The following is a 16,687-nucleotide window of genomic DNA, read 5'->3' on the forward strand; positions in this document are numbered from 1 at the left end:
AGCTGTGCTCTCCGCACCTTTTCTGAGTCAAGGACGTTCGCGGGGTCATTCTCGCTCTCTTTCGATGCGGTTTTCTTGCCGATAAAGGCAACTGATCGAGACAATGCGTCCGAGACAATGTGATCTTTACCGGGGCGATACAAAATATCAAAGGAATATTCGGATAATAACAGAGCCCATTTGGTGATTCTTGGCACGGTCGTTCTATTGGTAAAAAGATATTTGAGCGGGGCGTGGTCCGTAATCACTTCGAATTTCTGGCCAAAAACGTAATGGCTGAAATGTCTTACCGAAGCTACGATCGCGAGCGCCTCCTTTTCCGACACGGTGTACCTGGTTTCAGCGGGATTAAGCTTTCTCGAGAAATAAGCCACCGGAAGGTCGGTGCCCTCGTGATTTTGTGTTAACACTCCGCCAATTGCTGTGCCGCTCGCTTCCGTGTGAATTTGAAATGTCTTATCGTAATTCGGGTAACATGACACTGGGGCCCTGCTCAGCTCATGTTTAATTCGTTCGAACGCCGCTTGATGCGTGCTGCCCCAGACGAACTTGGCTTTTTTCTTGGTCAGATCTGTCAGAGGTGCTGTGATTTCCGAAAAACCGGCTATAAATCGCCTGTAATATCCCGCCATTCCCATCACTCTCCGAACGTCTCGTGGGTTCTTGGGCGCGGCCATTTTCTTCACTGCTTCTACCTTCTCCGGGTCGACCTGAATGCCCTCGTCGGTTACTACTTGCCCGAGATACTTCAGCTTGTTACGGCCAAACTCGCATTTTTCGGGTGATATTTTCAGTCCAGCTCTTTCGATCAGAGTTAGAACTTGTTCAAGATCTCGCACGTGCTCCTCGAATGTTCGAGAGAACACGATGATATCGTCAAGAAAGACGTACGCGATTTTTCCTAGCACTGGGCGCAGCACGAGTTGCATCAAGCGTTGAAAAGTTGCTGGCCCGTTATGCAAACCGAATGGCAATCTCTTGAACCTGTAAGTCTCATTCGCGGTAGCAAACGCCGTCTTGTCACGGTCACGTTCAGCGACCTTTATCTGCCAATAGCCTGCTTTGAGATCCAGAGTGCTGAATAGTTTAGATCCACGAAGTGACTGAAGAATAATCTCAATCCGCGGTATAGGAAATTTATCTTTCACGCTGATCTCATTGAGTTTCCTATAATCTACACAAAAACGGAACTCCTGATTTTTCTTCCTTACTAGTAGCGTTGGCGATTGCCAAGCGGAGTGACACGGTTCAATTACCCCCATCTTTCGCATTTTCTCGCATTGTTCCTCTACGTTTTTTATAGTGCTGTGTGGCAACGGCCATTGTCGTGTTGCGATAGGCGCATGGTCCCGGTCTCAATATAGTGTTCGACTAGGTCGCAGCGACCAATATCTTCGCTATGTTGGGAAACGGCGGCTCTGTGTCGTCTTAATACGTCCTTTATTTTGTCTGCTTCGCTCGCGCTCAGGTGACTCAAGTCGGGCGGCGCAGCTTGCGGCTCCTCGTTCACGGTTTCACTCTCTATCACAAAATCTTCGTGCAGCGGGCTCACCGTTGCAATTCGTTCACCTCGTGCCAACTGAATGTCGGACGGCAACGCATTCACAATTTCAATCGGAATTTCACCGTTTCTCACAGTGGCAACGATATTTGTAACTTGCGCGCCTCCCTTAGTTCGCGACTTCTCCTCCACGAGCACTGTAGTTCCGTTCGGAAATGGCACTCTCGCATTTATTACTGCTACTGTATTTGCGGCCACAGTGGCCCTCTGCTTTACGGACGCAAACTTGTCGTTTGTACTGCGCCCAGCGGCTTTATCGATCGTCACCGACAACGATGTGTCTCCGGACGACCCCCCTTCGATTTTGTACTTCACCCCTCCTATCGTCACCACCTGTTTCCTTAGCTCGAAGTCTACCCTCTCAACGCGTTGAAGTAAATCCATTCCGATCAAAATGTCCCCGGGAAAACCCTGCGCATCACAAATGACAACGTTGTGCCTGAAAATCCGAGAGCCAATCTTGAACGGCAACGTCACTACGCCTTTTGTAATTAATTTTTCACCGGTCACTGTATTTAACGAAACATCGCAACTTTTTACTCGAAATCGCCCTGTTGCCACTAATCCTTCCGCCGCGGCCTCTTTAACCAGGGTCACAACCGACCCCGTGTCTAGGAAAGCCATCTTTACTCCCTCACCAACTTCCATCCCAACTGATGGCCTTGTTGGTGCATTTGGCGCTTCAACAGGGCTCGCTTCTAGTTTTTTGAGAATCCTCCACCCCTGTACGGCTGATAGCCCCCGCGTGAGGCTGGTGCGCGCCACCCGCCATTTTGTGGATTTCGCGGCCCCTGATCTCGCCCCCCGGAATACGGCCCCTGACCGCGCCCCCCGTAACCTCCCCCGCGATTTCCTACGCTATTTGCGCGCCAATTTTCGTTCTGATGCTCCCCGTTGTAGCGGCTGTATCCCCCCCGGCTTGTTGGATTCCTTTCTTCGCAGTAGCGCTGCACATGGCCGATTTTACAGCACCTATAACACTGTGGCGCGTAATACGCTTCACTTGTCGAGTTCCTAGCCGGAGGAGTGAAGTTCCTTTCCTGGGTTTTGTAGACATCCCTACCGTACTGGTCCTCCCAGTCATCCTGATAGGGGTTCTCGCGGTCTGTAGCTAGTGCCCCCACAGTTCTACGTGGCGTTACCCACCGGGCCTCGTAATCGCACATCGACTTCAGCACTTGGGCATAATCATCCTTCTTTAATGGCAATACTATGGGTTGGTAGTGCTTGGGCAGCCCATCGATAAACGTCCCGACTATGAGGGCATTCCGCCTATCGTCATCGGGGTATTCGGGTAACACGTCCTGGTATTCTGCAATTATCTCCTCTATCTGGCTGCCAAATTCATTTACGCTCATACTGCCTAGGCGAAGCTCTCGCAGTCGTGCATACGCCTCCTTCGAACAGTTCTCGCTATTAAAACGGGTTTCGAGATGCGCTTTTATCTCCCCGTATCCTAGATTTGCGTACCCTGGTTTGCAGCGTAACCAGTTAGCCGCCTTCCCCTTGCATAAAGTGATAAGCACCTTACGCTTTTGGTCTGCATCCCACCCGGCGGCTCAAATGCTTTCAGGAATTCGCTGAGGCTACCACGACCGTCAAACACTTCGTGCCTTCCTACGACTGAAACCTCCACTTCGCCTCCGTTCCCTGCCATTTTTTATCGATCGCTTTCCCTGTGTTTTTAAATTAATCTAATCCCGATTATCCCCGGTGCCCACAAGAAAACGCCCTTACTATTTGCTAACTTGACTAGCGAGTAAGAACAAGTCAGTCGTATGATACGTGCGGTCTGATGGCGCTAAAAAAAATAAATTCCTCTATCGTATCCCCACGACGAAACGTTCTGTGCTACGGACTTTAAAGAAATATCTAATTTCTCCCCCCTTATTAATAGTAGAAATACGATGGTTTGCGCGCCATATAAATACGAGTTGTTTGCGCGCCACAAAAATACGATTGATCGCGCGCCAAATACACACACACAAAAAAAATCTATATCTAATAATCGAATACGAAGTACCACCAAAAATTACCTACACAACCAAACAGCTACTTGAATGCATGGATAATACGAGAATCGCGCGTCAATTGAACAATTGAAGCCAATATCTTAGTTAATTTTTAACTTTATGCGTGCAAGCAAGAGAAAACGTGAGAGTTCTACCACACCCTAAACATCCTATAGGAGCACAATAGGAAATTCCCACAGCACAATAATTGCATTAGACAAAAATCACATCATACATACAAAAATTTCTACCCTAAAAAAATTCAATTATGCCACACAAAAATGCATAAAAAACAACTTAACAATTAATACTCCACTTGTCAATTCGCCACTGCCAGCTTTGAACCCCACACCTGACACCACTTGATTCTAATAAAGATTTATGTTCAAAAGAAGATGTCTACTTCCTTCTTATTTTAGTTTAATTTATGGGTTGTACCTTGATGTAAATTATTTACGATTTTACCCTACGACAAATTCATCCATTTCCAGTTATGACGTCAATCCTTTAACTGTTCTCTCCGAGGAATTTTTAGTTCAGGTTTTAGCTATCCTACTGTCAGGTTTTTGCACGAGGGCCGGGGCACAGTGAAAAAGTTCTCACGCTGGCAGCTACGACTTGACAAGGGAAAGGATACAAATAAGCATGTCAACTCTTATATACTTAAAGACAGCAAATCCCACCTAATACAGAGCTGGGCACGGCAAAAATTGACAACAAATTTCTGGGCCTAGCCTACCCGTATTTGCAATTCCCAAAGAAGGCTACAATGCACGCTAATAATTTAACCTTCCCAATAGTAAAAATCAAGAGGGCTAAAACGGGGATAGTATTTCACCCGATCCCAAAAAGGGGTACATCACCGGCTGGAATGAAGGCGAGCGTCGACAACTTCTCCGGGACACGTTCGGTCACACTCCGGCAATACTTGGCTGCGGCGTTCGTTGCTTCTCGGTGAGCTTTGTCTGTCGGTGTTTTCAGAAGGGTATCGTGGTGTTATCTGAAGAGATGTCGTAATATACGCTGGAAGACTCCCCGGTGGCTCAATCCGTCGTAATCCGGCAATACTTGGATTTGGCGTTGATTTCCTTCGGCGTTGCGGTCTAACGCGGAGGGTTGCTGCTTGAACACTCGTAGAACTTTGCTTCGATGGAACTCACTCTGAGCGCGTATAACCAGGCTCGCGTTGTAGCTTTTGGCCGTTGATACTAGTTGTCCGTCTTGAATCGTCGTGGTTAACTTGCAGCACTATCTCTCGCACCCGCGGAGCTGTTTCCACAAATGCGTCTGGCTCTCGGCTAAGTCGTAGAACGCCGCCCAGTAGCTCTAACCGCCACTAACGCCGATACGGAACTGGCTCGCGGTGGCCCGCTCGCCCCTTAAATACTTCCCCGGTCTCGCGCATGCGCGCTAGACGGCTCGAGCTCCACACCCCTTAATTCAAAATTCGCTTCTAACCCCCAATCCCTATTCTTATCTTATTTATACTTTATTCCTATTCCTAATCATCGTCGGTTTTTTTAATAAATCTTTTAACGGTTATAGTTATACTCTCCTATACTAATCAGACACTCATACTTACTTCAGTTACTTCCTACTTAATCTTCCTTACTTAATTAGTACACCAAGCACCAACCAACAGCATAATTATGCACAGATCGCCTTTTTAGCGCATTTTCAATTTATGGCTCGCCATTTCCGTCCGTCCGTCTGTCTGTCCATTTTCGTCGACGGGAAAATGCGCTCTTTGTCACTCACTGCAGTGAGTACTGAGTTACATTTTTTGCCTCTTCGCCATTTCCATTTCTCCTTCCCATTACTGGCCACGCTGCGCCACATTTTCTTTTTTCTCATTAACTGGTGGCATCACACCAGCATCTTCCATTTTGCATCCCATTAGGGCAGCTGATGTACCACGTAAGCTGCATCCCTAACGAAAATTAATGAATGATTGAGACTGCGTGAGACTCGCTATGGTTGGGTAATGTTATTCTGGGTCTGCGCGGCCGTTCGACCGCAATCAGCGACTAGTCAGAGTCGCCTTGTCGACTTTATAATCTCCTTAGAATAATGGCATGAGTGGGCTTGGCCGAACTTACCCTGCCGATAAACTGCCCATAGGCTGCCCTTCAAGCCCAAAGCGGAAGGCAGTGGGCAGAATCCTCCGGAGGTGCATGGGCGAGCTTATCTGCGCCTGCATAACTAAATTCATGTACGTATATGTCGTGCCTAAATCGCGGAATCACCGATTCCATGGAATCAGCAGTCAGTTGCCGATTCTGTAGAATCAGCATTTCTATACTATAGAAATATTGGGTTAGGTCTGTCAGCCAAGTTTTTTCAATATTCAAGTATAAAGGAACTTGACCGAACTTTACCCAACCTTTTCTTACTCTAACTTTCAATTTATGTTCTAACTCTAACTCTAACGTCAGATTTTCTGAATCAGCAATGAAATATTGGATTCCACAGATTCGGCTACTGGCTGCCGATTTCATAGAACCGGCAATTCCGTGATTTCTGCACGACATATATATGCGGGTATGCCAGAATTCAATCAGTGCCCGTTCGCGTGCGTGCGTACGTGCATGTTTGTTTTCCGTCAGCATTTGTTCTAGATTGCTTAAATTTACGATTGAAACAATCACGTGAACTTCATATTTGCATTTCTTTCTTTTTAATACTCTAATGTAAGAGAATCAAGCATGCGTTCAAGTCGAATTTACTGGTGTGTCACTGGTACAATTATGGCGGCGTGTGGCAACTTGTACGAGTATCATTGCCAGGTATATATATCGTGTTAGGCAGGAAATAATCTTAAGCAGAAAACAAGGTCGCAGATGGATTACTAGAATTTGAAGCAAGAACCAACACCAGGGGCCACAGCTAAAAATTAAATATAGTGCGTTGCAACTAATCGACGCGACAACACTACTTTTTGGTTCGAGACATCTACGTGGGGAACAGCCTCCCCGATTACATCGTTGATGCTCTTGACTCTTGAGTATGAATGCGTTCAAGAACAGACTAGATAAATTCATAGAGAAATATATGTCCAGACTTGAAATGCCTAGCACCATATCGAACTTGGAAGAAGTCTAGCAACGATTTCAATCTATCGTTAGTTTTGAAAAGATCCGGTCAAGGACCTGTTGTTAGATCTGTGACTCCGAACTCCGAAGAAGTACAAGAATCGGCAACAGGCAACCTCACACCTATTCTTTCGCGTCGGCATCACTCAATTTTATGTAACAAAATCTCTTCTGGAATTCCCTCGCATACCAGTTTGATTACCAGATGTAAAAAAATTGCTTTTTGAAAAGCTAACGAAAATCACGATTACCTACATTTTTCCCGAATAATCGAACTACGAGTAAATCTTTCCCAGCAAGGATGCTCGTATAGCTTTCCCAGCTATACGCATCTTCAAATAGAGTTGAAGATGCGAATAGCTCATCTATACCAGTTATCAGATAGTTTGAAACATTATAAGGAGAACACGCGTCGCCGTAGCGTGCTGCGATGAGGCTCAGGCTATTCATGGTCTAGACCCGCGTTCAAGACTTGGAAGCAGCGCGTTGTTCTTTCACCGGACTGCAGGTGAGCGAAGTGTAATTTAATCTCATATTACCTTTTCACTGCTTAACGATGTCGATTATACTGCTATACTGGAAATGTAGACAATTGTATGTTCTCTATGGCTGCAAATGCTTACAAATACGGATGCATAGAGTGGCAAGCCGTTATTAGTTAATTCAATAAAATCGAAAATTAATGGCATCATGGTTTAATATTTCGTCATTTTACAATGCTTTGGTAAATTTAGATATGGCAGCGTTCCTCAAGCAGAGAATACACAACAATGATATTGTTTGGTTACACAACGCTGTTATTTTAACGAGTTACAGAACGCATTGATAGTGAATTACGTATAAATTCAATTGCCCCTCCCTTCCTCTTACTGCAGAGGAAGGGGGGGTCGATTTTTTTAATCACACTGTCAGACTCGGCCAGAGCTGCTCCGAATACGGGGACGATCCTAACCCTATCAAAATTTTTATTCCTGTCAGCCGCTGGCTCAAAGACACCTCAAGCTCGCCTAGCGGCGTAAATTAGCGGTTCTATATATGTCCGCTTTAGGTTCTGCTTGCGCGGGGGAAATAAGCACCTGGGGCCTTATTATCAAAACTTCGTAAGTACGCAAAATCGACTTACGAGTGGCGTTGCTATGACAACGTAATACTAGCGATGGTTTTATAAAAACATTTGCGCTGGAAAAATTGGCGCGGGAAAAAAATTTAGGCCTATAGCCAAGACTTGCGTACGAAAGTTTTGATAATGCCAAAATTAAGGTGTATTTACGTACCACAGAACTTTTTTGTCGTAAGTACAAAAAGTTACGAAGCTTTGATAATCCGGCCCCTGATCAGGATCCGGTCTATTCCTTGACAACCGAGGGGCGACTGCGGGGCGCGCGTATTTGGTACCTGAAACGTTCGGGACAGACACGGCCGAATCTGGAAATGCGTTAAAATAATGTCCCCTCCCTTCCCCCCCTCTATGGGGGAAGGGAGGTCGCATCTGAATTGCTCTTCGCTGTAATATATGAGCAGACTATACATGTTTCACGGCGTCACATTGAAGCAAGTGGCAAGTGAACACGAGTTTGAAACGGCAATAATATCAGTTAATACAACTTTCAACCCCAACTTTCCATTTTACCCATAACATTCTATAATATTCACCATAATGTAATACCCTTTCAAATTGCCTGAGCAAAACAAGGTTCAATATTCACCACCACCACTCAGCATTTTCACACATTGCCTAAAACCAAATTTTCTTCAGTGTGCAATAGCACTCAACGATCAGCATTGTCCAATATTCAACACCGCTCAATATTATCCCACATCATCCATGTCCGAAACATTCTTTTCCATTCACAAGTATCAAACATACCAATCGCGGGTACCGAATATTTTCCACGTACGGCAGTAACGGCAGTGTGAAACATCCTCTCACCTTAACCAGTATTAAAACTTCTCTCATATTCGCCATCACACAACATTCACATTTACTGTTAAGCATTCCCCAGCAATAATCACTTAAATCAGTTCTCAAAGTTCTCCCAAAATATTTGCAAACAACTGCCTAGCGGATCTACAGGGCTCAACTTCAACGATTTCAACATTGCGCAGATTTAATATAGTAGCTAATAATTTCATACCTGTGTTTCTAGGTACGAAATGCCTAAAATATAATTAATTGTTCGCAGTAATGCTATTCAAGGTGAGACCTGCGCTCATTCCTACTTCATCCTGCATGCACGCGTACCTAACATCCAGTGTAAATTGCTAACGACTTGTCATTTCACGATACGTCACTACTAAGTTCCGTTAAGCCAACTGTTTTTCCACTTTTGCCAACTGTAAAATACTGCCTACAGCTGCTGTAAAGAAGAATAGAACTATTGCTGCCGTCGAAATTGCAGTTGGAATTTGTTACCTTTTCAACATTCACATTGCCATGTTCTATGCCAATTTTCGAAATTTATCCTGTAATAATTTGTAATTCTTACAAAATAACGCAATTTATAACGACAATTCGATGTCACTCCGGCAAAAAACCTGATGATCCCATAGAAAGAAGCACATAAATGATGATCACAGAAAAAGAATAGCTTAGTTACTTACAACACTGGACGAACATATTCGCACACGTTTTGCTTGCAGCGACTTGGTGCTAATCACGCTGTCGAGTGTCGACTGCCACCTGCCGGTAATTCTCAACTTTCGATTCCACAATTCTATTCAATCGCCGGATTCATCAATCATGGTGAATTAGAAATTAGAACCTAAGGCATGTGAACACGAACAGCTCATTTAACACGCTCATGTAGACATACCCCACGTTGAAAATTTCTATGACTGCAGAAATCTTCGCTGGACTAAGTTCTTGAGTGCCGGTGCCAGGTTTTCCAACGAACAACGCTCCGAGAATCCCGGGACAATAAAACTTAGAAATCTTATAAAAATCTTATGAATTAATATATCTATCCGTTAAAACCAATTATTTTTCAAGTAGCATATTTCACTATCCACTGTACGATTACAAAACTGAAATGAGAAGCGTGTGTCACTCCATATGCGAACAAGACTAGCGTAACTACGCAACTGCCGCCAGCAGTCCAGCACTTGACTAGCAGCCTCGGTGTTTGCTCACTCCCCCTACATATCCACAAAGCGGGGTAGTGGAAACCCCCAACTAATGGGGGAGTTTAATGAGTGGGGGTTAAGCATTTTACTTGTCTAGCAACAAATTTTGCGCAGCGAACAGAATTAAGTCATTATATTAAATAAAAACCGTAAATTATACGACTAAGTTTTGTCATAGATGTCGTTTGAACCACTGAATATAGTTCGTCTTAATTAATTTCTTTGAAAACTAGCGAGGTACCATGATACTTACGTCGCGATTGAGTCATGCCCAACATGCGCAAACCGTCATTGAATAAAATGATCATAATTCACCGACGGAATTATGTGAACCGCACCACAATATTATACAATTGTGAACCTCAAATGAAAATATTTAAATTTTGTAGACCTTGTTTGAAAAACCGAATGTACATTCCTCAATGCCTATCATCAGGCAATCAATATCACAATATCAAGCATTTTTATTCCAGAATCATTGTGACCTAAAGATTTAATAAAACATTTGTAGACCTTGAATAACCGAGAATCCCGGGAAAATAAAACTTAGAAATCTTATATAAATCTTATGAATTAATATATCTATCCTTTAAAACCAATTATTTTTCAAGTAGCATATTTCACTATCCACTGTACGATTACAAAACTGAAATGAGAAGCGTGTGTCACTCCATATGCGAACAAGACTAGCGTAACTACGCAACTGCACTGTCATCACAATATATCTGTTGCTTTTTTTTTTTGCTAATTAACAACTTACAGATTACTCATGCATTTTATGATAAGAATTTGAAATTTATCTCTTTGAGCTGCAAGCATTACGTTTAATACTTCCACGTACTTATCAAGTATTTTTCTGCTCTTGCACCCCTTAAACATACATATTTCCATGCCTTCAAGCAGCCTGTGTTTTATGAAGATAGCCAAATAAATTCAGATGTTTTTGTCCTATAATTAATGAAATTATTATCTTACAACGCGTAAGCTTAAAAACTTGGTAAAATCAATTCTCATTTCATTCCATCGTATGCGTAGACAAACGTACGCGTGTACATACATATATTGACGCCATTCCATGAGCGAGAGATGGTCATGGTTCGCTCCAATAATAGCGTCTGACATGAGACTGCTTGACCAGCAGCTATTTTTGGTTATGTTTCGCAGATTCGGCCCATCGTGCATTAGAGTCCGCAGTAAGCTCCTCATTTCCAGCTGAATAGGGTAGGTGGCCGATTTGAAATTGATTTCTCTCTAAGCCGAGTCGATGGCCGGGGCGACCTTGAGTGGAATCCGAAATTCGACTGGGAATCCGTACCGCTCAACAGCCGCCAGAGGAAGGACCAGACTCTCGTAGCTGTCTGACTTGGGATTGGAATGTCCCTATCGAAATTCGAAGACCTGTCAGCCGCTGGCACACGGACGCCCCAAGTTCTTATGGCAGTGTAAATTAGAAGCTCTATGTCCGCTTTAGGTTCCGGTTGCCGTAGCGAAATAAGCGCCGAAATAGAATCTTATGAAATTCCTGTCGAGCTTGGGGCGCGCGTATTTGGTACCTGATACGTTCGGGACAGACACGGCCAAATCTGAAAAATTCGTTAAAAAAAATGCCCCCTCCCTTCCCCCCTTTATGGGGGGAAGGGAGAGGGAGAGGCATTTCAATAACTGGACGTTATATTTATGTGCAGTCTATATAGTACTACTCGCTTAGTTTTAAGATCAGAGCACCGTCTATCAGAGGCTCAATTTCATGCAAAGACGTTTACAGCTAGTAACTATTATGACATGGCGTGGTTAGAAATGAGGACAATAATCGTAAATAAAAAAATGCAATCGATACATCAATAGCACTGATTCGAGGTTATGCAAGTAAAGCCAATTTCTCCTATTAAATCCATGTATCCTGCTGAATGAACGTTTTGTTTAAAATAATCGTTGACTTATTTGCCGTTTCATGTCATGAAACTTTCGTCACATTAAATTTCTATCGAGCAAACGGTTCTGCAAGGGCCTCGAATTTCTGCGTCCATTGACGAAAGAAAGACCATACAATAGAATGGAGAAGCACATTTTAACTTAACAAAATATAATTACAGCACACTTCATAGCAAATTAGGATCTTTCTGCATCCATCGTCGGTTGCTGCAATGACAGTATTAAGTTTCACATGTGGTTCTTCTCACGCATTAAAGTTATCAGCTGCACTTTAAATTCCTGGAGAGACTATCAAATAAATAGCAGAATATACGATAGTTATGGAAATCCTCAATTCAGATGTATTGCTCACAGAGGGGCTCCTTGTTATCGATAGTTCATAAACTATCTTCTGCTTGAGCAATAAGCTCACGCATGCAGACATACGCCCAAAGCTGAATAGTTATTTTGTTGAAGAAACCATTTGTCTAGCAAAAAATTTTACCGGGGTCTGAAAATACTGCTTGCAACTGTTGCAAAATGATGAATAGAAGCATTTCTAACGTCTAATACCATTCCAATATTGCTGAGCTCGATGGAAATTTCCTGAATCTATCCTCGTATAATTTGTAGTTCTTCAGAAATAACCAAATTCAGCCTTATACTTAAATATAACTCCACAATGAAACCTGATGATACAACGAAATATAGTAGATAGAACAGAACAAAAGCAACTAACTTACTTGAGAATAATCAGTATACGCTCTGCAAACTGTTCCATCCTGTTCAGCTGGCCCGCCTAGTGGTGTCGAGTGTTGTCTGTCGGTTAGGTAGCATCGTAGGCAATGATAAACTTTCGAGTTTCGACTACACAAATAGATCCAGTTGACGTGTTGATTTAGAAATTAGAACCTTAAGCATATAAACAGGAGCAGCTTAAATAACATTCTCGTGTCGACATGCCCAAAGTTGAAAATTTCTACCGCAGCTAAATCTTGAACACACAAATGCGTAGTCATGATGAATGTCGCCTGCCACCGAGAACTTGAGAAGTACCTATTGCAACGAACTGATCAAATAACTGATTTAAGCATATTCCGCATGAAATCTCATATTGTCGAAAAAAGAACTTGCATCGTATAATTGCTGCGTTTTGAAAGAAGTGATGGTGAAAGATACACCATACAACTACATCTTATTAATAAAATACTCGTTGGAAAAACTAACAATTTTTCCTTCATAATTTAAATTTTTCAGTCAAATACGTCATAATTTAAGGAAGACAACACAATCGAAAAGTGAGTGTTAATCTTAACAAAGTCAAGTTACTGCAGTAGCTTGATTGCAGTAAACAGCCATCCGATCACACTCAACAGGAGTCGACTATTTTTTTTTTTTTACGTGATTTTTAGGGAGTGTTTCTGTAATACAATACATGCGGTAGCGTCATCAGCGTTCGACCAGGGGCATCATGACGAAGCTTGACCAGCTGCTCTTTTCAATCATATTACGCAGATTTGGCCTACTGTGCAATTGACTTCCAAAAGAGGCTGGTAAATAGAAGCAAAACACCCTACGTGGCCGACTTGCGCCTGATTCACCCCTAAGCCGAATATAGTTCCTCTAAAACGACCTTAATCGGCACGAAAATTTTGACAGGGTGCTCCTGATTCACCCCTAAGCCGAATATAGTTCCTCTAAAACGACCTTAATCGGCACGAAAATTTTGACAGGGGTAGGATACACAAATGAGGACATTAAGAAGCTGATTTACTATGCTCCCCGAGTCTTAGATGCTCCCTAATTCAGAGCCGCCCTCGGCTCTATATTTTGTTAGGGACTTTGCTCGATGATCCATACTTCGTTTGATTTTCAAGTTACCGTCCTTTCCTCTCTGCAATGCTGAAACTAATACTCTTTCGTCTGCTCCCTTAAGACCCCTCTCCACTTGATGTGATGAATAAATTTTCATTTTCGAAAATGTGTTTATTTTCTCAATTAGTCTCCTATAGACTGTACCTGTGGTACTAGCGTCTCAATTATTGCATTTATTTTCAGGGTTCGAGGTGTCAAGAATTTACGAGTCATAGACGCTTCTATAATGCCCTCCATTACATCAGGTAATGAAATGTTCTTCTTTCCTATTATATCAATTTTCCAAGCATACGTAATTTGAAAATCTTAATTTTGTTTGAAAAAATTGTTTGGAATTTTGGATGTATACTTTTTCATACTCAATTGCAAATTAACAAGCTATTGGTTTTCAATTATTTATTCTAAAACTCCGACTAATGAGACAAGACTTTCTATCCACTGCAGGGCACATAAACGCCGTCACATTCATGATTGGGGAGAAGGGAGCTGATCTCATCAAAGAAGATTACGGCAAAATCTGATCGCCATTTAAGCTAAACAGTTTATTTATCATTAGTTTTTTTACGTTAATCAAAATAATCCAGTGTCTGCCTTCGGATTTTAATGCTTTCTATGTTTGAAGGAAAAAGAGTGGTAAGTCCAAGTGTTACAAGCGGCCTACTCGTGACTTCTTCTCCTTAACCCGTCATCAATCAATCAATAATGAAAAAGACTACAGAATAAACCTGTAAAATAATTCTCAGCAAATTCACGTTTATCTCGCCGCGTTTGTCTTAACTACTCGATTGAGGTCGGTTTTTATTTTGAGAGGCATTCTTTTACTAATTCAAATACACATGATTCGTCCGTATCATTAGTAAATCATCTCTGCTCATGTTAGTTTACGTCTCATGTATCTCGGTACTTATCAAGCTATAATTTTATCATAGATGCTCGACACACGGCGTCTTCTATGCAATGATAAACTTCGGCATTTAGTTCTTGTTTATCATGAGCCACTACGCAGGCAGTCGTAAAAGCAGTAGGAATTGCAAAAAACAAATTCGAGTTACCATTAAATGTTTGCTTCATAATTTAACCATTATAATAATGATACCGATTTAACGCAAAAATTTTGTAGCTCATTTTTTGTAGACTTGGTTACTGCGAGCAAAATTCACGCAGCCATTTCAGAAGTCGCTACTCTCATAAATAACAAAAAACAACATAAAATTTGTTCAATTTGATATGAAGTTATCTAACACTCGTGTGGCAAGTCTTGACTGCGCAACGTGGAGAATAAAGACAGCGAGTTGAGACTAGTGTTTCAGAATCTTTCAGCGGTGAGAGCTCAACTACCAAGAATTGCGTACGACATATTTGTTTCTAGGTAGAGTGTGGGAACAAGTTATAGAATGCACGAATAAGTAGAGAGGGAATGAGTAGAGTGGGAATAAGTTAAGTGTATCAATGACCAGTGGGAATAAGCAGAGTGTGGGAATAGGTAGAGTGTGGCGATAAGTAGAGTGTGGGAATAAGAAAAGCAAGAGAATAAGTAAAGTGAGAATAAGAGTGAGGGAATAAAAAGTGTAGGAAAAAGTATAGTGTGGGAATAAGTAGAGTTTAGGAATAGTAAGAGTGGGAATAGGTAGAGCCTGAGAATAAGTAGCGTGGGAATAAGCAGAGTGCGGGAAAGGGCTATAAGAGCAATCACTATACCATAATAAGCGTATGTATAATTTGGGATTGCATGGCGTGTGACGCGTCACTGCCGGCCTAAATTACGGGAAGGTATCAGAATGTATCTGATATTTGGGCGTAATTTCGACAGGGGACACAATGCCGGAAATACTTACAGTTGATCTGTTATGAATTTGATTTGATGGGACAGTTCATGTACATAACATTCTCTCCTAATTCCCATTTGTAAAGCAACGACAATAAATTTCAAATTTAGCTGAGTACAATGTCATTAAAATTATGATTGATCCTGATGATCGAGCATTTAACGATTATTTAAAAGCTTTGAAATACGAGTAAATTTGGGCACTGCAATATTACTACAAGTGAAATTGATAGGGCAAATTTTAATTTCTAATCATAAACCATAGTTTTAATGTACAAATTTGTATGCCGGTGAAATAGTGAATATATATGTTCGAGTAAACTTTTGTGAATACTGAATTGTAAATGAATTTTTTAACGTGCGAACATCTGCAATACTAGCAAAGGTCTCTTTGTTGAAGCAAATGCGAAGGTAACGTGCAAAAAATGGAAGGCCACATAAAAATCTTTATGGGCCCACAGTTATTCATTTGTCCACGCCAATCTTTGCACAGGTTATTTACCAGCAAAATTCAGTAAATGAATTGTGACAATGGAATTTTTTCACTTATATGTCGCCTTCCTCTCAAACCTTCGATTTTCCAAATGCATGAACCGAATGAGAATATTAAACATTACCTTTCATTCGTCTGGACGAAGTTATCGGAACGAAGCTATGTTGCAGGGTGACCCAGTGGTTACAGTTCTGAGTACCAGATTGGAGCAGAGAGGCGCGGGTTCGATTCCAGCTCGTTGCGACAGTTTCTGGTCAGAATCGCCAAGGATCGAGGCCTGGCGGTTAAAAGTAAAAAGAAAATTTGAAGCAGGGACTTGCGGGTTCAAGCCCGCAACAAGCTGTGGATGTTCTGCAATGTTAAGAATCGGCGGCAGGCCTACGGCCTAATAAACGCTGATACCGCTATATTTGTGCTCCAAACAGTTTTGAATGATTTTCCGAACTTTTTGAGGACTTACGCAAACTTATTATTTAGTTTCTAATACAACAACATTTTTTATCCCTATCTTAATGTAAATTTAAGATTATTGCCTCGAAAACCTACGTTATTTGTGTTTTTGTCCTATCATTTTATTGTACATGGTAAGGGTAATTTATGTCTCAGTTTAAAATCACTACCAAGTCGGCTACACATTTGCTAGGGCATTCAATAAAAGTTTTTGTTTTTCAAATGTATACTCATATGAACCTTAATTGCTTACGTTGGCATGGTTTGTCTTGTAGCTTGCATAGTTTTTGGTTTACGGTTCGCATATTCTTTCGTTCATGTTTCGCATATTTTACTGTTCATGAA

At 42.0% G+C, this 16,687-nt stretch overlaps 1 protein-coding gene across 1 annotated transcript in view; it reads left to right on the forward strand.

Moving 5' to 3' along the window:
• The window catches only part of LOC108679726 (glucose dehydrogenase [FAD, quinone]), a gene marked incomplete at its 5' end in the record, with an annotated part of 38,685 nt that extends 22,455 nt beyond the window's left edge, over positions 1–16,230 (forward strand). The window contains 2 exon segments of the mRNA XM_018168439.2: positions 13,758–13,819; positions 14,019–16,230. Of these exon segments, the coding sequence (XP_018023928.1) occupies positions 13,758–13,819; positions 14,019–14,095 (139 nt within the window). The 3' untranslated portion in view covers positions 14,096–16,230.
• Positions 16,231–16,687: the final 457 nt, after the last annotated feature.

This window comes from Hyalella azteca, unplaced genomic scaffold, assembly GCF_000764305.2.
Source record: "Hyalella azteca isolate HAZT.00-mixed unplaced genomic scaffold, Hazt_2.0.2 contig8769, whole genome shotgun sequence".
NCBI classification, from domain to species: domain Eukaryota; kingdom Metazoa; phylum Arthropoda; class Malacostraca; order Amphipoda; family Hyalellidae; genus Hyalella; species Hyalella azteca.